This window comes from Polypterus senegalus, chromosome 5 (assembly GCF_016835505.1).
Source record: "Polypterus senegalus isolate Bchr_013 chromosome 5, ASM1683550v1, whole genome shotgun sequence".
Lineage (NCBI taxonomy): Eukaryota > Metazoa > Chordata > Cladistia > Polypteriformes > Polypteridae > Polypterus > Polypterus senegalus.
Genome location: NC_053158.1, coordinates 70,284,681 through 70,312,672, shown reverse-complemented (window position 1 = coordinate 70,312,672; position 27,992 = coordinate 70,284,681). Strand labels below are relative to the sequence as shown.

Sequence of the window (27,992 nt, the reverse complement as noted above, 5' to 3'; positions counted from 1 at the left end):
CTGAACATCCAGCATTTTGTAGAATCAATGGCCAGAGGAATCCAAGTTGCTCTGAAAGCCAAAGGAGATGTAACATGCTAATAGGGGGTGTACCTAATAAACTGGCAACTTAGGGAAACCAAGAAGACTCTAGAAAAAAGGGGGTAAGCACTGACATGCATTGTTATGCCCGTGCATAAAGAAGGTCACTACCAGTCCTATGTATCTGTTAAAAAGAGCAATAGGTAGAGGCACATGTAAAAAGAAACACCATGATGCAGACTATGAAGATGCATATAAAGTTCACCCATAGGCCAAAATGGTCAGGGGTGCCCACTAGGGGATGGTAAACTGAGCTCTAGCTGATGTCTTTGTTGCAAATGTAGGGCCACTACTGAAGCCAAAAGTGTTTAAGAACCTTGGTCATGGTTTAAAGTAGTCTTCTGCATCTCAATCTAAAGAACTGCTTAAGAAACCATACCTTCAATAGTCATTTTGCTCCTAGCATGATTTTAATTAAAGACAAACAGTCACATTTTGCTACCTTTCAAAAGGTAAACCATTCATTTACAGTGGAGCTTTGAAAAAAGGAGTTTGAAACAATGCAGTCATTTTCATAATAACCACCAGAAGAGTAGTACCAAGTTGATGGAAGAACTTAAATCACAAGAATCAATGTGGAGGTGTGAGCTGACATGTATGGCCAGCCCAATCCCTAACCTGTCCCTTATAACAAAAATGAAGTAGAAGACTTCATTTTATGTGATCAAAACTGGCTTTTAATACATTGTTGAAGTGTGTTTTTTAAAAACATTGTTGTATCCAGCAACTATTCAGAGTTGATAGTGGTGGAAGAAGACTCATCTGATTTTGATACGAGTGTGTAACTATACAGTACATGAATGCAATTACCTCGGTTTTCATGGCAATGATTGCAGTGTGTGTCAGTGTGAGTTGCAACTTTCAGAATAAATAAATGTTCATCTACTGCATTTGTCTTATTATTTGATATATTGTGATTCACAAATGGAACAGAAGCTGTGGAAAAAATGAAACTTAATCACCTTTTGTGACACCAAGTCCTCCTTGTGTACAGGACCAGATTAAGATATTGTGCGACCATAGGCTATCCATCCATCCATTTTCTAACCCGCTGAATCCAAATAGGGTCACGGGGGTCTGCTGGAGCCAATCCCAGCCAACACAGGGCACAAGGCAGGAACCAATCCTGGGCAGGGTGCCAACCCACCGCAGGACACACACAAACACCAAGCACACACTAGGGCCAATTTAGAATCGCCAATCCACCTAACTGGCATGTCTGTGGATTGTGGGAGGAAACCGGAGCGCCCGGAGGAAACCCACGCAGACACGGGGAGAACATGCAAACTCCACACAGGGAGGACCCGGGAAGTGAACCCGGGTCTCCTAAATGCGAGGCAGCAGCGCTACCACCGCGCCACCGTGCCGGCGACCCTAGCCTATTAAAACTTTATATGCATTTGTTTAGTAAGTACAACAGCTATGAAAGAAGAACTCTTCTATGATTTAACACACAATTTAAACATTCAGTAACAGTTAATAAGAAAGGTAACAGGGAATTCATATCTTGAAAAGTGTTATGTTTGAGGCATTTTATATTTTTGGCATTAGTAAAAGAATTAGAAACAAACATGTGCTAAGTATTTCACTTTTAAGGAGGTATTTAGGATTTAGTATTTCATGGTGTCACACACGTGCGCATGGGAGGCAGCTAAAGGGCTTGAGTGAAGGCAGTTCTGAGGCATGCCGGGCTGTGGCAGAGTGCACTGACTCTTTTTCTCACTTCCCTGTAGACCATCCCTGGGAGACTCCACCTGGCTCTCTTGACATCACTTCCGGGACCGAACCAATGGAAACAGACCTTACAGGCTCCGGCCCCCCTGATGTCACGTCCGGGCCTGATCCAATGAGTGACGAACACGTGCCCGATTCCCATGACCTCACTTCCTGTCTTCCCCTTTAAAAGCCTGCCCTTTTTCCCTTTTCCCTCAGTCTTGTTTTGGACTCGGTTGTATGCACTTCAGTGCTCTGTACTACTACAAAACGCTTTTGCAGCCAGGAAACCAGAATATACGGGTGGCTGCCTGTATATTATTTATCGGAGTATGTCTCATTTTTGTGACAATGGACACTCAAAGCATCTAAGATTTCTTTGCATGAAGACCAATAAGTGGTGATTGACACCAACCTCACCCTTTATTAAAATGAAACATTTACCTGAGTGATACAATAACAGGCACTCTTGCACTTGCTAGTGCACAGTGTAAACTCAGTGGATGGCTGCAGACTGCATACATTTTCCAGGATGAGGAGACGTACTAGAAATTTTCCCAGAGCAGCGGGTATCTTTAAGGATCATAGGTTTATTTGACATTCATCATTTTTTTAATTATCCTGCAACCTGCTTTGTTTTCTGTTGCTGCTTTATAGTATATTGCATATTTTTAATTGTTTTACAAAGTTTCTTTTGCTACATAAATAAAGAATAATGGATTCAGTTAGGGCCTCAATTAGGTAGCTCATCTGAAACACTCTGGATTGACACTCGCCCAGGAACAGCTGAAAAATTCAGTTTGAGAGCAGACCTGAGAAACATACAGTGAACTAATGTCACAGTTTTGCTTTATTAGATAAGCAATTTGAGAAAACACTTACCAAATAGCCTTCTGCCTCACCTTCAAGTTCTTCTCCACAATCACTTAAAATGGCAGGTAAAATTCCAAAGAAAGGAAGAGTCTTAAAAAAAAAAAAAATTAATAATTGTAATCCATCTACCTTATGCAGTACTCTATGTCAAACCAAGATATTTCATTCTATTTTCTGTAATATTTGTTCCTTTTATCCTGTATAAAAGAAAATATATATTAAATAATCACTATACTGTATACTTTAATTAGTTGGCTTGGGAGGGTTGTTCATTTAACACTTCTGGAGGTCCTGTTCCATATTGGGCTGGAGTCCCATCAGTGAAGCTCTCGCCTCTTGGTTTAGCACCTGGGCAACATTGCATATACACAAATCGCTGTCTGGTAACAAAAATGTTACATCCTTGCATTTTCGAAATAATCCAGGTAATAATGCATGGTTTAAGTATTCTAAATCAATTTACTGTTTTAAGAACTGGGGTAGCTGGGTGCTACAGTGGTTGTAGTGGGGTTAAATTTCATGCCCAGTCTGTGTAGAGTTAGCAGGTTCTCCTCATGTCTGCATTTTTTTGTCTCCATGTACTGCAGTTTTCCTTCCCCATCTCAAAACGTGTGCATGTGAAGTTAATTGGAATCTTTAAATTAACTCCACGTAAATGTGGCTGTGTGCCTGAGTGGGTTCTGTGATGGAATGGCACTCCGATGTCCAATTCCTGTTCCTACCTTGTATCCACTTTTGTTGGAATAGGTTCTGGCAACAGTGACCATGAATAGGATTAATCATGAGGGTAAGTCAACAATTATCTGCACCTTTGTACTAATTGTGTTTGGGATGGCTGTAGAGCATTTTCACACTTACAGAAACATGGTTTGCCTGTGGTCACAGTGGTAAAGTTTCAACCTGGATCAGTCCGTTTATGTTGTTGTAGAAATAAACATAACCAGTCCACTTTTCATTTGCACCAAAGAACAGCTGTGAGCAGTGATCCACTTTGTATGGACTGAATATAAAAAGGGTTGAAATCTTCATTGGTTTGCCAGAAATATGGCATGGACTTGCTCAGTAGTGACTATTTTTCAATATCTCAATCCAGATAGATAGATAGATAGATAGATAGATAGATAGATAGATACTTTAATAATCCCAAGGGGAAATTCACATAATCCAGCAGCAGTATACTGATACAAAAAAAACAATATTAAATTAAAGAGTAATAAAAATGCATGTAAAAACGTTTGCAAACACTCCGCCAATCCTTGTATGGCTTTTAGCCCCTATGAGGCAGATCATTGGTCGCTGTTCTTCTTTGGTGCAAACACAAAGAGCAGCAGCCATGATCAAGATAGAAACTTTAGCACTGTGGCAACAGACACTCACTGTTTCCACACGTGCACAGGGAAAGCTGTGCTGCTAATCACAAAAGGGCAGATAATTATTGACTTACCCTCATAGTTTTGAGATATATATTTCAATAAACTAGCTGCATTGCTTCTTATTTCACTCACAAAGCCTCCCAAGGGATTAAACGGTACTTACAGCAGAGCCTGGCTTCAGGGGTGTAGCAGCAGGTAAAGGAGTCAGAACATGACCGCCCTGTAGTTACAAAAAAAGTAAGAAATATTTTTTTAAGTCCAAATTGCTATAAACTCAGGCTCTACCCACCTATAGTGAAAGAAATCCTATAGTGTTGATCCCCATCCCAAAATCACCCATATAAGACATGAAATAGTCATAGATGGGATGTTTTCTTTTAATATATTTATTAATTTGCAAAATTTAGGCTATGTCTGAGGAGGAACATAAGAGACTTACAACAGTCAAAATGTTTATTGCTGTGTAGTTCATTTTGATCATTACCCATATGCAGTTGGAAATCAGTTAAGAACATATTGGTGTGCCCGAGGATTATTTTGAGCTTAATAAAACCAGGAGATGATTAAACACAAAAAAGATATGGTCACGACAAGCAAGTGGTCACAAACTAGGAGGGAGGGCAAATGAAAACCAAGTAACAAGTAACTGAAAGATCAAGACAAAACTGAATGACAAAGACAGAATGAGCTTGTAACTAAAACATAAAATCCCATTGCCTATATATATATATATATATATTGTGGCATATCATCCCGGCCAATACCCCCAGGCCGCCAGATGGAGCCCTCCCTGCAGCATGGAGGTGCCCCGAAGGCCAGCAGGGAATCCTGGACAATGGAGTTTTTATCCACAGCCCTGCTGGATACCATGGGGGCTGCTAGAGAACGCTGCAGGGAGGAACAAGGAGTATTTTCCATACAGCCCGGAAGTACGTCACAGTCACATGGACAGAGGAAATGACGTGCTTGGGGTTGAAGAAGAGGAGTTTTTACCTGACCCGGAAATGCTGGATAATCACATGGACTGAAGGCTCAGAAGCACTTCCGGGTCAAGGACTATAAAGGACTCTGGGAAATCCCAGACAGACGAGCTGAGTCGGGTGGCAGAGGGACAACGCTTCTGGGAGTGGAGGATTGATTATTGTTAATGTATTTGAGTATTGATCATTGTATGAGTATTGCGGAGTGGAGGGTTCTTTGTGCACATTATTATTGTCCGAAAATAAATATTTAGACTTTTATCTGGTGTCTGATGGCTAATACTATTAAATCACAAAACAATATTCAATGTATTAAGGAATGCAAGGAAATACAAGTAAGCCACAGACTGCAAGGCTGACAAGATCACTAATGTCTTATATGATTTGAGAGGGATTCAGTCTGGTTTAAAGGATAATATGCTGTGAAAATTAAAAAATAAGACTGCAATATTTCAGATTAATAGAAGATACTCACTGTTTCTGTCTGCCAGAAAGTATCAAGGACCGGACATCGCTTCTGTCCCACAATATTGTAGCACCACAGCCAAGCTTCAGTATTTATTGGCTCCCCAACTGTGGCCATAATCTTTAGCGAATCAAGATTGTACCTTAGCAAAATACAAGCATTGAGAAATAATTTAATTGTAAATTTCCTTGACTTTAATACTTTCATAACTGTTATCACCATCACTTCTAGTTCTATATGTTAAATATAGAGTTGATGTTGCTATTGTAGTTACTTATCCTTCTATCTGTCTATTGCCTAACACAATGATCCAGTTGGGAGTTGCAGGTATCTGTCAGGGAAGTATACAGGAATCAGTGCTGGACGGGGCCTCAGACCATCACAAGGCACATTCTGATACACACTCACACTCAAGCAGTTAGTCTCACCTGCAAGTACATTGGATGTTGAAGAAAACACTTTGCAAACAGAGAGAGCATGAAAACTCTACAGAAACCAATGACTGGACTAACGTTTGAACCTAGGACAGTTGAGATGTATAATACAATAATATAACAAAATATTTAATAAAATAAGTGGATGAACTTATAAGATATGGGATTTGCATTCAGTAATTTTCTTGTCATTTTGTGCTCATACAGCTACATGCGACTGTCACTGATGGCATTTTTCTTATATATGATGCCTTCAAGTTGCTATTATTGCTATAAGTGCCATTGGAGACTGTGGTGGGCACAGATTTGTGCTTTGTGTTCCTGATATAATTTCTATTAAATAATTGATGCTCTCTTAAAGTGTTTACTTTAACTTCACTACACATTTAGAGAAATACAGTAACTATAAAAAGGCATAATAACCCTTCAGCGAGATCATTTAACATTGTTTTAGTTTTTAGTTTGATGGTCAGACAGAGGTAACACATATTGCATCTTCTAAACAGCATGTCTTACCCACTTTACTTGTCATTTGGATAGATTTGATTGCAAGGTGGTAATGTAGATGTATTAAATATCAGTTAAAACACAACAATTTGTTTTAAAATATCTTAACTAGGGTGTGAAAGATTCTGCTTAGTACATTCAAGTTAAAATAATGAAGCATATTTCTAAATTAGCAGAACTTTTACATCTTTACACTGTATGAATCAGGTAAAGTTGTATAGAATTATTTATGTTGTTATAATCAAGTAAATATGTGTGAATCCAGTGCACAATCCAATTTTTATTTGCCTTGTCCAAAAAAGGATTACGACATGATGCTTAGTATGGGAATGTACGGGAATAAGTTACTCATTCTGTGGGAAAGAAATGAAGTAATAAAAGTAAAAAAATCAGACTGACTTGCTCATACTTTACAGGCTATCCTATAATATTGTAGTGTCCATGACTGTGGTCTAATGTGGTGGTCTGCAAATGTGGTTTCATCACTAAATCTGAACATTCTTAGTCACTTTGCTGTCTTTTTCCATGACCAGGATTAGTAGTTTGGTTAAAGGTAGAAGCTGTAATAAGGCTACGTTATTCTGAAATAATGCATTTTAGGCCTGGATTGAAATGCTAAAGCAAATGAAACATTACTTACTCATGCCAAAGTTTGTAGTTAAAATACATACCTCCTACAATTTTTTTTGTACTTGGAAACATCTCGTGGTGTAATATGTGAACCGTGTAAGCATTAATACATTTTGTTAAGTGTAGGGGACCAGGTTCAATGAGAAATTTAGGAGCAGAAATTATAAGGCCATACTATCCAGTCATAGAAATAAAATAATAATCCTTACGGGGTTTTTGAGATAAATGAGAGATGACAACCCAATTATTTGAAGTCTATATGTAAAGTACTACAGAACTTTAACAGAAACACTTGAAATATTCAAGCTAGCAGTTTAAAACTTACACTTACACAACTTACACTTTCTTCCTAACTATTGTTTGCCTTTGGTCTTATATTTTTCTTTATGTTTGACCTTGCCTGTACAACAACATTTCTGCTCTCCCCAGTTGTCTTTCAAAAATGAATACACCATAAAAACAATGCTTATGACCAGCAAGAACAGCTTTTCATGAAAAGAATGTACCATTGGAAGTTTTAGTTTCTTTCACAAGTGTCAGAGGTAAGAACACAAAAGCTAAAATCAGAATTAAAAGACACACAGGGCTCGATTAGTTGTGCAAACTTTTTTTATATTGGGCACAAACAGAAATCATATTCAAGGAAGCACAAAATTAAAAGCCTAACAAAAACTTTTCTTTCTGAGGGAGAGAATCTTTTCTTTATTTTTTATAATAATGTACAGAATGAAAGTTCCTGCAGCAAATTGCTCTTAAATATATAGCACCCGATACACCACCAAGTCAAGTGTGCACACTGGCCTTTATATTTACCTCATGGGAAAGGTACTATATAAATAAAATGTATTTTATTATTATTATTATCATCGTAGGTCCAAGTGGCCACGCAGTACTAAAGGCTTCAGTAATGTTGTCTGGCAGCAGACCTCACCCTGCAACAGACTAGCATGGCAGCTATGGAATATTTCAGACTAAATTAGATAGATAGATAGATAGATAGATAGATAGATAGATAGATAGAACACTATTCAATAAAACTACTATGAAATGTGAAAATAAATACATAATAACAACATGAAATATGAGTATAAATAATTAAATGTGTCATGAAATATATTTTTATTACTTATTTCATTATGTATTTATTTAATGATTTTATTATGTTTATTTTAGTGAGACCATGAAACATGAAACAAGCTGTGAAATGAAAACTGTCACTTTCACTTGTCAAAGTTGAGAGGGTGGGCTCTAGCAAATATTATGTTTTCTCCAGTAATGGCGCACCGTACGATAACATGTAGTGAATACACTTGACTTGAGCATTCCTAGTTTTCATTCTCTTTCTCTGTCTCTATTTAGCATTTGTTTGCTCAGAGGTTGATGCGCTTGCTGCTTCCTGAGCAGCTCTTCTTTTCTCCACCCTAGTGGCCGCTGCTTTTCTTCTTTCGTCGGCAGCTTTTCACATTAAAACTGATTAAGTCAGTGTTTGTGTTGCAATTACTTAGTATGTTTTCCTTAATTTTTTAATTAAGGTGGCACTTAAGTCTTCACTCTCCTTCAAGAATGATTTAAGATATGAAGAGTTAGGGGAAGTGATGGTGAAGGTGGTAGGGAATGAGAATGGCGCCCATACACATGGGCCAAACAGCCGCCTGCTGGCTGCTGCCGAGAGTTGATTCTACAATAAAATAAAAATGTAAAGAGGAGGGTGGCACAGAGGCGCAGTGGTAGCACTGCTGCCTCGCAATAAGGAGACCTGGGTTCGCTTCCCGGATCCTCCCTGTATGTAGATTGCATGTTCTCCTTGTGTCTGCGTGGGTTTCCTCCCTCAGTCCTAAGACATGCAGGTTAGGTGCATTGGCGATTCTAAATAGTCCCCAGTGTGTGTGTGTGTGTGTGCCCTGCGGTGGGCTGGCACCCTGCCCGGGGTTTATTCCTGCCCTGCGGCCTGTGTTGGCTGGGATTGGCTCCAGCATCCTGTGTTAGGATATAGCGGGTTGGATAATGGACAGATCGATAAAAAGAGGAATAACCTTGGAGGTCAATCATCACTCCGAAAGTGGACAGTAGACGTCACGTAGTATATGTGTACCAAATTTCAGGTCAATAGGTCCAATGGTTTGCAAGCTACAGGTGATTTAAAATCCTGGACAGACAAACAAACAGCCACGGTAGCATATTCACCAATCTTCTGCAGAGTACACGTATGCTCTTTGTTTGACTTGAGAATCCCTTGGCTCATGCACATGCAAAAAACTGTGACTTTGTGCCTCAGATATGAGTTCAAGAAAAAGCTGCCCACAAATACTGTGGCAAGCAGTAAGTTTAATTCAACAAAATCCAGATTCATCACTTTGCATTTGAAGTGTCTGTTGTACATGTGGAACTTGATGGCAGAATATCAATGTCCCTAAGATTCACCAGTCGAAACACAGTACTCAGTAGAGATCACCCACTCAGCTTTAACAGGTGAAAGTGTCACTTTATTTATTTATTTTACTTAATTTCATAAAGCCATATTTTATGTCCTTAAAAATGCTTTTCTTTTAGTTTTGGTTTGAGTGCTAGTCTCTTATGAAGTCTCCTTTATGAATATTCTAAGCTCTGATACTTCACTGTGCCTCTTGCCATGTTTTATAGTGTAATTGTGTCAGTAAAGGGCACACAATGTACCCAGGTCACATATGGCATTTTAGGCCTTAAAATGGCAGTGCCTATTGGAAAACATGGGGGAATGACAGAAATCAAAATATCAAAAAATAAAAACAAGTAATACATTAACATAAGGAAAATGTCATAAATTATATACTAATGTATTCCTAAAAATAATATTTCTATAATAATGATACAGGAAAATAATAAACTCAAATGAAAATGAATATGCAGAGGTAAAAAAAACAAAACGAATCAGCCAGAGATTCCTCGCATATAACAGCTGCCACTCAAACTTTACTATTATTAGAAATACTGAAAGAATACAATTTTCACAAAAATAGAACATTTATATGCTCATAGTCACAAAGGAAGCCATCAGCGTGACTTTAAAGTAGTGAATTACAGTACTAATCATTCTATAAATTTAATTCACCTAAAAATGTACACAAATTGCTAAATAGGAAAACTTTCTGTAAAAAAATATATTAACTATAAAACCAATAGCTAAAACAAACCTCAGTAGACACGGATGTTGTTAGCCATCTCATCTTTCCCCAAGTCTAAAATGAACTGGACTTAGAGTTCTGCACTCGTCATACTGTGTGTGTTTATTTTATGTACTGATGCCATTATGCCTATGCAATAACAATGTTCCTGTTTGGCAAAGTTAAATGACCAATAATTTTAGAGTGCTTGAGAAACTTGTGTGACTGGTTAGAAATTGCCAGAGACATGGGTTTTACTTACAAACACCAGCGAGTATAGAATCAGAAACTGAGCTGAAGCAAAGGGTTGCTGGCAAGAGAGAAGACGTGTAGGTTTAGAAAGGAGGAAGAGGGAGCATATGAGATACATAAGAGAGACATTAAATGATGATGTGCTCTTTGTTGGGTGTGCAGGGTGGGAAAGTGCGGAGGCCACCCTAAAAGACAGATTGTTCGACATCCTACATATGTGGAGCCAGAAGGTTATCAGGTTATTTGTTTTTCTTTTACTTTTCTGTCAATACAACATAATGAATTTCATTTGCCAGTCTAAAGGATGGAAAAGGTTTGGTGTATGACATGTGACGAGAAAACACTGCCGGTATTTAATGTGTGACTTAATAAAGGGTAATGCCTGAAGTTTGGCTTGAGGAAGGGTTGAGTCTTTTTGAGGCATAGCGTACAGCAAGGACAGATGAAACATGACACATGGAGGGATGAGAATTGCTCTCAAGTTTCTGAGGATGTGCTAAAATGGAGTTCCTATTTCAGTGAATGCTTTTCTATAATTATAAATGTATTAAAGTGAGTAGTATAAAAGCACTGCAATGCAGATTATGGCAAGTACCCATCTATAAGTGAAAGCAATAAAACATATTTTAAAACAATGTTTGCTCTAAATTCTATAAAAGTTCAACATTAATTTAGTTTTTTTGTAGGTAATATGAGACTTGCATAAAATGATCTTTAACATATAAAGAAAGAGAGTCTGAGAAAAATATCATAGTAGAATGTTATTTCTTTATATTTCCAGTAGGAGGTGGCATTTACCACATTTTTCAAAATGTCACAACAAATTGAAAGCTGTCATCCATGTCTCGGTTTAAATAAATTAGTGAGTTTGGAAAATAAATGAGTGAACATTCCATGTATAATACACTGATATTCGGTGTTCTGTACCACTACTACTAAACCATTATTGCCTTATCTGCTTATAGCTGTGGAAGAAAGACAACTCAGTGCTAGGTGTCCATAATATAGAAAAACATAAATAGAAAAAAAAAAAGTAATACCGATCAACCTGACAGCACATCTTTGAATTATGAGATGAAAAGAAAAACTTCCCACAAAAAATAACAAATCCTGGAGAGCCTTGGCCTGTAATGCCACTAGCTATGCCAAAATGCTGCTGGTCTTGCAGTATCTATCCATCTGTCTGTCTGTAATGTCTGTAATACATTTCTGATATCATGGTATAGCATGCATAACTCCTACTACCTGTGCATTTTTAAATTTGTCCTTGTTATATAATGCTAACACTTTCCCATTCTCAACTTTTCCTTAGTTTAATAACTGACTTTTACAAACCATTTGCATTATAGAAAGTAAACTAGACTCACTACATCATTCTGGTCACTCAGTTTTAACTTCACGCAGTATTCTTCCCTTTTACAATGTTTCATTATTTTTAACCACTGAATAAGTTATCCAGATAGTTTATTTGCCAAGTTGTGTATCAAATCATTGCCTAACCCTTCTTCACAAAACTTCTATTTCATACGCAGAAAGCAACAGATAAGCAGTGCACAGCTGGGATGGGAACTTACTTTTTAATGGGCTCTGTGCCATACTTCATCAACAACCGAATGGCTGTAGGAGCAGTGTAAAATTTGGTCACTTTGTACTTCTCAATGATTTCCCAAAATCTGCCCACGTGAGGATACACAGGAATACCTTCAAACTTAAACAAAAATGTAACATTTCAAGAAGGATCAGAATAGTTTGTCACTTTTTTATATTATGTAGCAGACACTAAAGGATATGCTGTATCAATCCCTCCTTTAGTAATCTAGTTACCTCTCATTTTCAGTCTTTTATTTTTTCATTTTTTAAATAAAATATTGAGCATAGAAAGTGTCAATATTTAAGCCTCAGAGCTGATAAGATCAAATAATCTAATGAGCCCCTGCTCTTAGTAGACTTTGTTTTAACTGGAATAGACTCCAACCAATTACTTGCCTAGAATCAAACCTTAACCCCTAGCCAGTCCTTTTGTATGCTTTGCGCCCTTCGCCCTTCCTATCATGGTCTGTTGCAGTGCAACTTTAATCTGGCAGAAAGATGTCACTTGACGGGAGGAGTAAGGCAATAAAAGACTGCTTTAAAAATAAAAGGCATTTTGTTAGATTATCTGTTTATGACCTTGAACCTCTTCTTCTTCTTCTTTGCTATGTTGATTTTTAATGTTGTTGCATTTTGCCGGTCCCTTTATGATCTGTGCCCTGACATTTTATGTTATTTTAATGATGGCAGACTTTAAATTAAATACATCTGTCCATACTTTTTGTCTTACCTACTCAATGAGGTCTGTACCCCAACCTAAGCTTGCTCTGCCAGCTGCGTTTCACAGGGCAGTGTGCTGTGTTGCAGTCCAGTGGCTCCTAATGGCTCTGAGTGCACATGTTCAGCATAGGCCTTGCACTGGGTTCATAGAACTTCATATTGACATTCCCTTTATTCATGAATCGTGAGTCAGTGTCATGCCCACCCTAATAAACATAACAAATAATATTTTTACAATTATTTACATCTGTGGTGGGCTGGCGCCCTGCCCAGCGTTTGTTTCCTGCCTTGTGCCCTGTGTTGGCTGGGATTGGCTAACCCTGTAGTTAGGGTATAGCGGGTTGGATAATGGACGGATGGATGGATTATTTACATTTTTGGCTAACACCTTTATCCAAGGAGACTTACAACATTTATGATGCAATTGGTTATATTTCTTTTGACTTTCCTATTGGAACACAGGCAGGTCAAGTGACTTGCTCATGATCACACAAATATGAACCCACCACCTCAGGAATTGAAGTCCAAAGCCTTAACCACTGTGCCACACTGCCTGCCTTACACGTATTGTACTCATTCCGGGATCATTTATTAAATAATTCATATTAGTTATGTCAAATAAATAATTTAACCTTCCAAATTTGATAGGAATATGGTTTGATCTCTGGCATAGAATCTAAACTTTGCTGGCTACTTATATTTCTTATTTGAAACTATGAAAGGTGCTAAAGTGAGTACCATTATTACCTCACGGACCCCAATTTAGGACCCAAAATAAATTGCGTTTTTCATAAAGCTGAATATTGTGATTGGTAGACAAGAACAAACTTCTGCCTGGAGAATCAGGGAGAGCTTGAATCACTAATTGTTGAATCACATTCTTGCTTTTACTCTATTGTGATCAGAATCAACATTTGCAGCTCTATGGATCTAACTAAAGGTAACTGAAATTGCTCAGTTACAACATTAGTATTACAATATGCAATGTAAAAATAATTTTCAACCTGTACAATAAATAAGTTAACAAGTGTTACCGCAAGGAATATTTAGCAATTTAAAGAAGGCATAATTGACAAAGGGAAATAAATGCACAGCCATGCGAATTAGTTTGCTTTAACAGACTTTGAAATCAGCCATTAAGACATAACAGCCTGAATACAACCATCAAAGGAAAATGAAAGCAGTCTTTTTTTTTAAAAAAAAATAATTAAAAAGGTTGAAATATTTGGAATATAAATTGACTACACCAAAATCACTATAATCAAATTCAGAAATAGGACACACATGCAGTACATGCCTCACTTTGAGTGATTTTGCAAAGTAAAATTGTAAAGAATCGCAGTGTTCAATAGAAAAAAAATGTATTTCAGCATACAAGAATACTAGTTGCTCCATTAGCAAGTGGACCATAAATACTGTATGAGTGACCAGTGATCCACCCAATGTCTGCCGTGGACCAGTATACGTCATCTTCATGGTAGTCAAAGACATATTTAAATGTCAGTGCTGTGTAAAGCATGTAGCCAGCCACAGTATGAAGTACACCCTAGAAAGAAAGGTAAAAATATAGAACAGCTGATGATTTGAAATACATTATAATCCCCACAAAGAAGTTGTATTAGCATCTCAAGAAGAACAAATAAGTCTTACTAGTCATTACTTGTTTGTTACTGTATTACAGATATATCATTTTAATAACTCACTAAATAGTAAGCTAGGCTTACTCTTTAGTGCAGAGAGACATCTTCCTGACTGATCTGTTTGTGCAGGAAACACAATAATTGAAGAATTACATTTTTAGGGTAGCCAATGATATGCAGTTATTCCCAGGCCCATTAAAAATTAACTGGTAGCTGTTATAAGCTTTTATGTTACAATTTAAGGTGATATATAGAGACAGTACACAATATTCAAGCTTTCAAGGAAGCTCGAAAGCCAGAGGCTGAGCTGCCTTGAAAGCTTGCATATTGTAATCTGTTTAGTTAGCCAATAAAAAGTGTAATTTTCCATCACTTTACATTGCATCCATAATGGCTAACATGGTACATCACCCTACTACTACTGTACCTTGCTTTAAAGTTTTTGTTATGTCCAGGTTGTTTTTGCCTACCTTTGGCTTTCCCGTTGAGCCACTTGTGTAAAGAATAAACAGAGGATCTTCAGCATCGATCCACTCTGGTTCACATTCTTCACTGGAACTCTCCATCACTTCATCCCACCACACGTCTATGTCTACATTCCAAGGTGTCTGTAACCAATATAGAGAAGTTAAAAAACCCATCGATCATTGTACTGAGTTCATTTAACATTTTATTGAGCAAGTCAAGTTTAACAAAACTAGGTTCAAACAAATCATTCTAAATGTCTTTGAAACAATTTCCTAGCTGTTAAGGGTCAGCCATCAGGAAATTCTGTCTCTATCTACCCCAATCTGTGGCGTTCCTGGCCCAGGCCCATCAGCTTCAAGTCTCTTACCATCTAAGTATCTGTCTTCCTTCTTGATCTTTCTCCTTCTACCAACAGTTGTTATTTTTTTCTGACATCCTCCCTAATGCATACAGTATACCCAAAACCCCATCTATTTTGCTGACTTCCTCATTTGTTTCCCTTTCTCTTAAACAGATCCCCAGTATTCTTTGCAGCATACAAACTTTTATTCTAATGAGCAGTTCCTCTTTTTTACTGGTAACCCAAGTTTTGCAGCTATACAGGATCACTGGTGGACTACTATCTTGTACAACTTACATTTCATTTTCTTATGTTTCTAATACCTCTCATTCAGTTCATTTTATACTCTGTGCCTCTACAGCTCTTTTTTATTGCTGTTTCACAACTATCTTTTGCCTCATATATTGAACCCGCATATTTGAAATGGTTAACTTTCAAGCATTACCTTTCTTCTGTTTATGACTCTGATTCTTTCATCCCCTCCTTTAACACACAACATAACGTCCGCCTTTATGGTGCTTACTCTTAAACCTTGTATTCTGGGGCTTTTTGCCAATTGCATACTGTTCTCTGTAGTTCATCTTCTGAATCTGTTAATTGTGCCTAAATCATCAGCAAAAAGTAGTTTCCACAATCCTTGTTTTTTTTTGTATTTTTCCATCATAATACTGGACTAAGTGCAGATTCCCACAGTAAGCTTACTGTTGTGTTGTAGTACCAAGCTTGTGAATTTAGGAAGTAGTTCAAAAAATGTATCTTGACATTACCAAGCATTGTTTTGCCTTCTTTAGAATACGGTTGCAATCACACACACGCACACACCATTCCCCCTAGCCCCCAAAATCAACAGAGAAGTGAATATTCGGTTCAAGTTTGTTGCCTTGGCAGTAGTGTTGCAGGTTTTGAATCTCCTCTCTATATTGTATATAGGTTCACTGGCATTATTGATTGCGCAGTGCACATTTTAATGGTTTCATAAGCAAACGTTATGCTAAAGTTACTACTGAAACTGACTATGAAGTTATTGATATCCAGAATATGCACAAAGCCTTAAGGACAATTAGTGTTTACTTCTTGATGATCAATTTGTCATGAAATCCAACCTAATTACAGATAGAACTGCATATGACTAATGTATTGAACTTCACAATTAGCTAAATTAAACTATATTCAGTGAAGAAAAGTCTAGAATGAGCTCTGTTTGTGTAAATATCCTCAAGTGGCTTGATGTGCAAGAGACACTGCCTCATTAATAAATGTATCTACTGACAGTATAAACAAACATAAGAGGTCTAGCAAGGGTGAAGTAGGCCCTTCTAAACGTGAAAAGTAACTGTTTAGTTAATAAAGGACAACTAATGACATGCCAATCATTTATTAATAATAGATGGTATATCCTGAAACTAAGACTAACATTTATTTAACCTTTTCATAACTGCAGTCCTCATATTGTGGAAGATTTTTTTTTTGTTGTTGTTTTTTATTTCGCCTTATACAATTTCTTGTATTAGGATTTTGTTAGTTTTCGTATACCCCTTGGGGTCAGAGCACAGGGTCAGCCATTGTATATTGCCCCTTGAGCAATTGAAGGTTAAGGGCCCAGCAGAGTAGGATCTCTTTTGGCAGTAACGGGTATTCGAACCGACAACCTTCGGGATACCAGCACAGATCCTTAGCCTCAGAGCTACCACTCCACCATAAATTGTCTAACTAGTAAGAGATTGGCAAGGAGGGAAACAGGACCATTGTGGCAGAATTGGACAAGGAGGCAAAGAAACACGCTGGCGAAGGAAGTATACTGTATATATACATGCTAGAGTAGGAAGGCAGGTGCTAAAAAGACACAGTAAAATTGTGCAGGTATAGTAGCTAATAAAAAAAATCCAGCTAATGAAACCAGAGAACTCTGTAAAATATTATTTATAGCCAGTTCATAAATAAAGCAGATGAGAGATTTAATTCAGTTATCAATAAGCACAAGGAAACAGAGATTAGAAAAGCCTACATGCTTTAATATAGGGCCAAGGAATAAACACGTTTTGTTTTTAACAGTTAATTATGTAATCTTACTTCATAAATGAATATGATATAATGATAGGGTTAAAGTATACAGATTCAATATCTCATCATCTACTCATCTTAAGATCTGATTGATTTAATTAATAAAGTAACACATAATACTCCATATGCTTATTTAAAAAATTATTTAATGCTCCAAATCAATAGTCCAATTATTTTAAAAAAACATTTTTATCAAGAACAGGGTTACAAAATGCTACAACACTTGTGTAAAGCATCAAGTATGAAATGGGAACCAGTTTTGGATGGGATATCAGTCCATCTTAAAAGTGCACTCATGCTCACATAGTTTATTTAGTCTAGTTTTGCAGATTACCCTAGACACACACATTTATGCCACTGCGAGGACAGGAATACCGGAGCAAAAGTGAAATTCCTCAATGACACTAACTAGACTGGAAAAAAACCCACTAGTAATGACCGCTCACTATGTCATTCTGAAATCCAATAAATTTGTGCTGTAATTTTGTGAGTTACAAAACATTCATAATATCTGTGTTCCAGTCTTATGGATGACTTCAGTTATCACAACCATATAAACTATCCATCCATCCATCCATTTTCTAACCCGCTGAATCCAAATACAGGGTCACGGGGGTCTGCTGGAGCCAATCCCAGCCAACACAGGGCACAAGGCAGGAACCAATCCTGGGCAGGATGCCAACCCACCGCAGACCATATAAACTAATAGTTTTTTAATCTTTTTCTTAGTGCCACAACATTTTGTAATATGTGACCTTCCTTGAAAGTCAGCCTCAGGAGGAATGTAATTTTTGCCTCCACTACGTTGAATTACTTATCAAAAAATCTTTTTTCTACATCTACACTCCATTGTATTAAACATTTGCTGTGCTCTAGAGGAAGTGCAATAACATTGTGGAGCCACCTCTTTGTTATCACTTGTGCCTTAGTTGTATGTTACATCTCATTCTTCATAGTCATATGTAGACACAGATTACCAGATAAAACAAGAAGCAGATTCAGAAATGTGTTTGTGTGTCTCTCTCTCTCTCTGCCAAAACACCTGTTTTCTCTATACCAACCTGTTATTTGCTATTACTCCCCAACAGTTACTTGTGAAAATACTCCAAGGTAATTATAATATGGCTCTTGAGGCTCTCACTTTTAGATTCAGCTCCTTTCCACCACCAAGCAAAAAGAATAAACAAATCTACCTATTCTTTTATAAGAGCAAGAATAGGAATTTGGTGTCCAACGAGTTTTAAAACGGGACACCGCTGACAGTGTCTGTAGTTGACCACATAGTTTTCTGAGCCTGAACTGTTGCAAACATGAGCAGAATAATTAAATCAGAATTGATACAGGCAAATTTAATGCTATCACTCTGTATTAGTATTCATTTCTATTGTTACTTTGTTTACCACAAGGAGAATATAAAAATTACTAATCTGCACAATCCACGCACAAATATCACTAAGCGATGGATGTGGAATGAAGTATGAATGTTTAAGTTCTGGGAGGTATTTCCTAGAACTTAATGAGATATTTCTTACACGCTCCTGAATGTCTGCTTTTCCATTTCACTTTGTCATGAATTTAGAGCAAACAATCCCAGAATCTCAGTCAACTCCATTTACTTTGTATACTAATAGGATACATTATTTCTGAGAGGAAGGCAAGCTTGAATAAACCATTCAAACACCTGGCACACCTCACATGGACTTTGATGTGCTTGTTGCCAAATAGTGTGAGTGAGTGGGGGAAAAAGACGGTGACATTATTTGTCAGAAAGTAATGTAAAAGATCAATTTTGACAGCTACAATCAGACATTCATTTCCTAGTACTCTGCAGTAGCACTAATGCAATGCCAAAGAGCTACGCAGGCATGAATGGTCTGGGCAGACTTACAGGCTCAGATAAAGCTGAATATGCATGGTCAATGGCAAATTATACTTTTTTGTATAATTTCATAACCTGTTAAAGGTTTTACAGATATTGTGTTATGATTATTGTTTGAATGATAACATGTCATGATAACATGTTATTATTTATAGTTTGTATGCTTCTCTTACCTGTTCATTGCATAGGTAAATGGCATATTTATCAGAAACATGTCATGCCCACTAGCCAAACAGAAGCCTTATCAAGTCAAACACTTTATCAGGCTACCGCATTGCAGACGTGCTGCATAACAGGTGTCCAGGAGGATAAACAGACAGCGATAATAATGTTCGGCTGAATGCATCAGCTCTATTATGTTTGGAATGAAAATCAGCTATTTTCCGACCTGTGCTTCTGTAACATGAAAGCTTTGTGTAACAAGGGAATATTGAACCAAGTAAACACAGTACCTTAAAGGCTACAAGGAAAATAAGGGGAACTTTGTGCCGCAGAAGATTAAGAAAGGCAGTGTGGCATCAGTTGCTATGGTGCAGGCTGTCATTAGAAACAATAAAAGCAAAAGCTATTCAGCCTTGCATAGCAGGAGGAGCTGGCTGGACACAATTTAAAATTAATACATACTGTAACATAAAGAGCTGCACAGAGTGGATCAGGAAGGATGTGATATGATGTAGAATTATCTGGTTTGTGTAATTTTAAGTCTTGTCAGTGCCGGTGAACTCTTTTCTTTAATAATAATACCACATGAAAAAGTCTAACCATATGCAGACAGGCATGCAAGGACACAGATTCATGGACAGAAGTTGTACCTGTAATATGTTGCTCAAGCTTCCATTTCTTGCACAGCCCTGAAGATGCCTTATCACAACACATTTTTTCATAGCAAAGCTTCCTCTGGAGAGAGCAAGATATGATTAGGATAAGAAAGAACACAAAGGAATTAAAACATGACACAAGAATGTATCTATCTATCTATCTATTTATCTCTCTATCTATCTATACTGTATGCCTAAAGGGCAGACAACAGCATTGTTACGACAGCTGGTAGACTTTAACTGGGGTTGAATCATTGGCATTAACATCGATGAAATTTCTGCTCATTACACTATAGATTGAATTCAAGGAATGCTTTTATTGTACAACATTTACAGTACCAATATATACTGTAGCTAAAAACATGTTTAATCAAAGACACAGTTCAGGACCATCCAGAATGATCACAGTGAAGATCAACATACAGTACTATGCTGGGTAGGAATTATAAATCACAGAGCAATGACTGTGCATCTCTGCTGTATCATTAAGTATTGTAAGACAAACCACGAGAAAGCATTTGCATAATGTTAGCCCTAATCCCCAAGGTAAAAGGCAATGTCTCTCATGACACAGTAGCACAGGCTTGCAATGATTTGTATGGTTTGAGGAAGACTTCACTTGGCATAGTTGTGCTAATTCGTCTTCATTAATAATCTTGTTTCTGTTTGGAAAGGTGATATTGGATTTAAACAAGGCCTGGAAATAGGGCTAATTCCGAGACCACTATCAAGAGGTACAGAATGGACACCCTTTGAAAGGCATCATGATGAATGCCACATGCCAGCATATCTCCGTTGGTTGTCATTGAGGACATCAACAATGTGAATACAGAGTGATTAATCCTGTCATCATCACCTTCATGGGTAACATTAAAAACAAGGTTTTCAGCTTAGTAATGCATGGCCACCACAACCACTTAGATCGGTCAGTAAAATGAACTGATCTACTGGAGTATGGCATAAAAGAAAGCAAATGGCAGATTTTTTTCTAAGGAGTAAGGCAGAATCAGTATGCTAAATATCAACCTTTTAGGTCTTATTTTTTTAGTGCAAGGCTAAATTGTAATCACTGAACTGCCCGAAGTCAAATACAAAAGATTATCTTATATTACCTTTTCACAAACAAGTCTTACCTTTCATTTTATACAAAGTTAAGATGCATTTCTGACTTGCTCTTAAATAAAATGGCTACCATGATGTCACATGCATACATAAAATCCATACTGACCCCTACTCTCTCTTCTGTTTCTTTTTCCGGTTTCTTTGTGGTGGCGGCCTGCGCCACCACCACCTACTCAAAGCATCCTGATGCACCAACATTGATGGACTGAAAGCCAGAAGTCTACGTGACCATCATCATCAGGTCCTTCCATGAAAACCCTAAATACAAAGAGGACTGTTTGACTTATGTTAGGTAGATTGCCCAGAGGGGACTGGGCGGTCTCGTGGTCTGGAACCCCTACAGATTTTATTTTTTCTCCAGCCTTTGGAGTTTTTTTTTGTTTTTTCTGTCCACCCTGGCCATCGGACCTTACTCTTATTCTATGTTAATTAATGCTGACTTATGTTTATCTTTTATTGTGTCTTCTGTTTCTCTATTCATTTTGTAAAGCACTTTGAGCTACATTTTTTTGTATGAATATGTGCTATATAAATAAATGTTGATTGATTGATTGATTGATTGATAGATATGGAAACAACACAGCATACCAATAATTGCCATCACAGCCAGGTAAAATCTACAGCCTGTAACACGCAGCATGAAGACTTAAACTAAGGAATGATAAAACAAATCACACAAATAAAAAAAAAAAATACAATGTAAAAATTGTCATATTTATATGCAGAAGCTCACAAAACAAACTGGACATAGAAGACTGGACTGACTGGATTCTGCTCCATACTCAGGTAGCACAATGACCCAGCTGACCAGGGATATTGAAAAGTTGTAAAAACAACATCCCAAAAACTAGAATCTAGGCCCTTATCAATTTAATTCATACAAAATGCCTGGCATTATTTTTTTGCAGTAAAACTTGTGTATATAATAACTTGCTTTGTATGACAGTTATTATTTGTGCCCAATATTAATTAATTAGACTCCTTCATGGTATTACAATTTCTGTTAAAGCTAGTGTATCAAGTGTGTATACATGATACACAATATATATGAAATCGATTTTATAAATTGTACTTTCAAATGTCTCATCTACAAAACTACAGTGAGGAAACTTGAGTTTGTGCTATGATTGAGAAATGGAAATTGTAGTTGCTTCCTCTGGCAATACTTCAAAACAGTTTATTGCTGTAAGAAAACCTGATGTCAGGTCTAATAAAGGTACTGTGTAATGATGGCACTTACTTTCGCCTGCACTTCACAAGCGCTTCATCTGTTATCTGCTTCAAGTTGATAAGCTTCTCTCCCCTGTAAACACCATCTAGTAGTGATTAGAAGAGGGTGACTTTCAGAAAAGAACCAAAATAGAAATCATAATGAAAACAGTCACATTCTTACAGAACCAGATTAGTGTGCATGGCTGTTCATCTAGACGATTACCTGCTGTGACAAGAAGTGAGCACTGAGCATCCAGTATCCTCTCACACAGCGATTCTGATGAGAAACCTGCAAACTAAGCACAAAATTGTATATGATGTAGGGATTATTTATTTTCATGTGGTAGGATGTCAAGCAGCTTATTCTATCCCTGATTCTTTCTCTCTGTTTCTTTCTTCTTCATTTTCACAGCATCCTCATAGTTGCTACAGTATGCTTCAGAGCTGTCATGTAGCCTATTGATCTACCTTATTAAAACAGTCTGAGCTGATGTGCTGAAAAGGACTATGTAACAGTATGCATTTTGTGTTTAGACATATTACAGCACTAAAGAAAATTCAGGAGTCAAAGATGTCTTGGCTTATGCTGCAGGCAGGCATACTGTAGATAAGCTGCAGCTATTTTTCTGTTAAGTAACCCAAGTTACAATGGCAATATTTACTTGGTTCAGCATAGCTATTCCATTTTCATAAGTTTTCCTGCATTTTAAGTTAAGTAGTAGGTGGTATCAGATTGGTATCAGCATCTGTTTGCTTCAGTTATTATGCTCTTTTCATTCTGCTGCTTCCAGTAAGCAATGATCTGCCACTCACTTATAGCTTTCTTTAATCTCCCTAACAATCACAATCAAACCTCATAAAGAAAGCCAGAAACAAATTAATCAGAAACAGGATAAAATATGTGACTTAATCATATTACACTTTAATTATACATCATTAAGAAAAGGACAACAGCAGTATATGTATCGGTGAACACTAGGATACCTCCAGTGCTACACTAATACAGTATGCTATTGTTACATTAGTTATCTGTTTTTGGACACTTAAGAAAACTAATGTGAATGTTACTTTTTTCCATACTATAGTTGTTAGCTTTTCATATGATGAAAACTTCAGGAGGTTTTCAACAATATGTATGCCATAATTGCAAAACCCTTTCATCCCAAAATAGGTGTGTCTTTTGCCTCTGATCATATACTGTATATATGAACCTGTCCAAAGCTAACATTCTTTCACATAAAGTACATTATTGTATACCAACTTTACCTGCAACTGCATATCGTGAAATATCTGTCTTGTCAAGAATAGTAAATAGTCTTGTGTATTAAATGTCCATCTCAAAATTATACAGTACATTGCACTCACCTGATCTGTTGTTAGAGTGTTTAAAATCGACCCAGGATTAGACCGTACATATGCCACTGGTGCTTTCAGCAATATGTTCTGGTTTTCCGTTCTACTCCAGCTTTTGCAGACAATTTTTAATTGTTTTTATAGCTTTTGGTTTCTTAAGTGTACCCCTAGTTGTATAGCACCCAATACTTAATAAATTACTAGCTCACTACTTGATTTCTTTTTAAAATACTCATTACATTCTTCACATTAATCAGAGGCTGCCATCCCCCACGTTGCCCATATTGTATATAGACAGAGTCCTGTGCACAAATATTTGACCATGCTATAGTTTGAGCATTATAGTATGTTTTTCACTAGAAGATGCATAATTAACACAAGTTTTTTGTTTATTTATCAAAGAGAACTATGCAATACCCAGTGCCTGGTAAATCAAAGTAATTGCCCTCTTGAATTCAAGAACTTGTTATGCAGTTTTTAGCATTAATAACTGCAGCCAGAAGTTTTATGAAGCTGCTAATCACTTTCTCACTGTTTTTTGGAAGATTTTTTGCCTGCTCCTGCATAAAGAATCACTTCAGCCTAGAGAGACTTGTTGATTGAACTGCTGATTTCAGTGGGGTTTAGGTTTAGACTTTTTGGAATCTTGGAAAGTGAGAGGATGCCTGAGGAGTCGAGAAGAAGTGTACTGGTACCGATATTTAAGAATAAAGGGGATGTGCAGAACTGTAGTAACTACAGGGGGATAAAATTGATGCATGAAGTTATGGGAAAGAGTAGTGGAAGCTAGGTTAAGAAGTGAGGTGATGATTAGTAAGTATCAGTATGGTTTCATGCCAAGAAAGAGCACCACAGATGCGATGTTTGCTCTGAGGGTATTGATGGAGAAGTATAGAGAAGGCCAGAAGGAGTTGCATTCCATCTTTGTGGACCTGGAGAAAGCATATGATAAGTGTGACCTGTGCCTAGAGAGGCGTTGTGGTATTGTATGAGGAAGTCGGGAGTGGCAGAGAAGTATGTAAGAGTTGTACAGAATATTTACAAGGGAAGTGTGACAGTGGTGAGGTCTGCGGTGGGAGTGATGGATACATTCAAGGTGGAGGTGGGATTACATCAGGGATCGGCTGTGAGCCCTTTCTTATTTGCAATGGTTATGGACAGGTTGACAGACAAGATTAGACAGGAGTCCCCGTGGACTATAATGTTTGCTGATAACATTGTGATCTGTAGCTCTAGGGAGCAGGTTGAGGAGACCCTGGAGAGGTGGAGACATGCTCTAGAGAGGAGAGGAATGAAGGTCAGTAGAAACAAGACAGAATGCATGTGTGTAAATGAGAGGGAAGTCAGTGGAATTGTGGGGATGCAAGGAGTACAGCTGGCGAAAGTGGATGAGTTTAAGTATTTGGGATCAACAGTACAGAATAATGGGGATTATGGAAGAGAGGGGAAGAAGAGAGTGCAGGCAGGGTGGAATGGGTTGTGAAGAGTCTCAGGAGTGATTTGTGACAGACGAATATCAGCAAAAGAGAGAAAGGGAAGGTCTACAGGACGGTATTGAGACCAGCTATGTTATATGGGTTCAAGACGGTGGCACTGACCAGAAAGCAGGAGACAGAGCTGGAGGTGGTAGAGTTAAAGATGCTAAGATTTGCATCGGGTGTGACAAGGATGGATAGGATTAGAAATGATTACATTAGAGGGTCAGCTCAAGTTGGACGGTTGGGAGACAAAGTCATAAAGGCGAGATTGCGATGGCTTGGACATGTGCAGTGGAGAGATGCTGGGTATACTGAGAGAAGGATGTTAAGGATAGAGCTGCCAAGTAAGAGGAAAAGGCCTAAGAGAAGGTTTATGAATGTGGTGAGAGAGGAAATGCAGGTGATGGGTGTAACAGAACAAGATAAAGAGGACAGAAAGATATGGACGAAGATGATCCGCTGTGGTGACCCCTAATGGGAGCAGCCGAAAGAAGAAGTCATTCTAACAATGAAATCATGGAGGTGGAGGTCTGCATATGGCTGCATATGCTTGTTGCATATGCATGTTCTACTAGAATTTTTTTTTAATTAATGAAAAGTTTTACACTTTGAGAGTCTTTGGCTAAATTGCCATTATTAGGATAACTGACATTTGTTGGAGAGCTTTGTTGCAATATTTATCTAACTGTAGTTCAGTGGAGTGTTAGAAACTCAATGTGGTCTGCCACTCACAACAGCCTGATAAACATTACCAATTTTTATGAGGTTTTCTGGACTTTCTTTCTCTTGTGATCCCATGACAGGGAAACTAAATTTCTAGACAAACAGACACACTGAGACACTGAGAGAGGTCATGATTATAAGTAATGCATACAAAGTATATTTTAAGAAAGCCAACAAACAAAAAAGAATAAACCGCAAAAGAGACAGACTGGACACAACAATAACAGCTAGACAGAATATCCATGATGGTAAGAAACATGGCAATAACATCACAAAACACTAGAGTCACTAGATAATGGAATCACACTGTAAAAATGGCCTTAGCATTGGCACACAAAGGATGGTGCAGTAGTGAAGACCTCTAGCATTCCTGTTTTTTATTTACTTGCCTATCACATTCTTGCAGCCATGTCAGCATTACCCAACAACAGATACAGTTAAGGTTGCTGGGGCAAACTTGCAAAACAAGGAGGCTGCATGAAGCTCAAGCTGACAATAAGGGCCAGAGCAACTAGATTTATAATAGACAGTGCTGGAGTAAATCATTTTAATTGTAAGCCAATGTATTAAAACTGCTGAACCAACTTATGACTTTAATTAAGCTGAGTTTACTAGGGTTTGCAATAAATTTTTCACATTTTAAAATTACATGTTTGATTACCTTGCAGGCCAAACAAATAAAAAAAGCAGGAAACTTTTGTAGACCCTTTTCTTATAGCCACTCATATACAATATTTAAAACAATAAGCCCACAAATAGATCAGAATAATTTCACTGTAAAAAATATGCATAAATATAAATTATCAGACAATGGGGCACATCATTTTTCATCTTAGTGTACATTTATTCTACCATCTACCAGTACTCTATACGAGTACTGTGTTGTCATATGGGGTTCCAAGAACAACCAAATTATTCATCAGGAATAAATTATCCAGAGATGACAAATGATCTGTCTGCTAGACTAGACAGAAGCCATAATTTAAGAAATTGTTGATTCCTGCTGGATATTTTCTAATGTTCACTGAATATGATAATTTAGGGTTTTATGTGTTTGGGCTGTTCTCTCAGGGAGAATTTTAAAGCAGCCACTGCATACCTATTTGCTTCTCTGCACATTGTACACAATACAGTATTAAAGGTATATGTTTCTTTGGTTGGTACTTTGTCCTTTTATATGATTCAGCAACTTTGTTACTATTGTAATCATATTTGGCAGGATGGTTGACAAGAAAACAGAAAACTTTTTGTGTGAAACAAAACATTGTCCACCAACATTCACCTCTCAGTATTATTATATGCATTAAGTTTCCAGAAAATTGTAGAATACAGCCTTCCAAGCACACACTTGCATCAAGTTTGGTCTGTCCTGCTGAGTACACGCAAGCAATTAGTCAATATAGTTTTCCTCCCAATAACAACAAAATATTAAAAATTAACTGAACTACTTTTGCAGTAAATATCTGAAACGCTTAAAAGTTTATCCTTCTTCAATATATGGACAAATTATAATAACTAGCAAAGTCTATGCCAATAACCCAAAGTTTTTTTTTTCCTTTCTCAGAGTTTTATTACCATGCGTTAGAGCAATGGAAGCATATAAACAAGTGCAAGAAGCACATCAGGTAAGCTGGATTGTATTTCCTATTAATTAAAAAGAAATTATGTATTCGTATATATTTTTGTTTATCTCTGTGCAGGGCAGTGGTGACGAATTGCATGTTGGTTGAACATGCAAGTAATAATTTCAATGTACTGTACTCTATACACATAACAAAAGTACTACTGCTATCACAACCCGTGTAAACCCATTAAATGTCAAAATGCACATTGTGCTGTAAAAACACCCCATTCTTTATTTTGAATAAATGGTCCCACAATGTTGTCTGATAAATTATTTTAGTAGTAAAAATAATCCATATTTTTGGCCATATGAAATTTTAGAGTGTAGGATGTAACACAATATTTATGTATGATGTCTACTATGGAAGTGGGTTACTCTCTAAGGGTCTTTTTTATTTTAATTCTCTCAAAGACTAATAGGAAGAGGCCGATATGTTCCACTTTCTGTGAACAAAAAATTAACAGCTAAAAAAGATAGGATAGACTTCAGCTTGGAAGATAAGCAGATAATAAAAA

At 37.3% G+C, this 27,992-nt stretch overlaps 1 protein-coding gene across 1 annotated transcript in view; it reads right to left on the bottom strand.

Moving 5' to 3' along the window:
- Window positions 1-27,992, bottom strand: part of acss2l (acyl-CoA synthetase short chain family member 2 like) — a 97,983-nt gene that overhangs the window by 24,552 nt on the left and 45,439 nt on the right. The window contains 9 exon segments of the mRNA XM_039754781.1: window positions 2,677-2,757; window positions 4,204-4,260; window positions 5,496-5,628; window positions 12,024-12,157; window positions 14,135-14,305; window positions 14,870-15,007; window positions 19,960-20,044; window positions 22,328-22,403; window positions 22,523-22,595. Coding sequence (XP_039610715.1) covers window positions 2,677-2,757; window positions 4,204-4,260; window positions 5,496-5,628; window positions 12,024-12,157; window positions 14,135-14,305; window positions 14,870-15,007; window positions 19,960-20,044; window positions 22,328-22,403; window positions 22,523-22,595 — 948 coding nt within the window.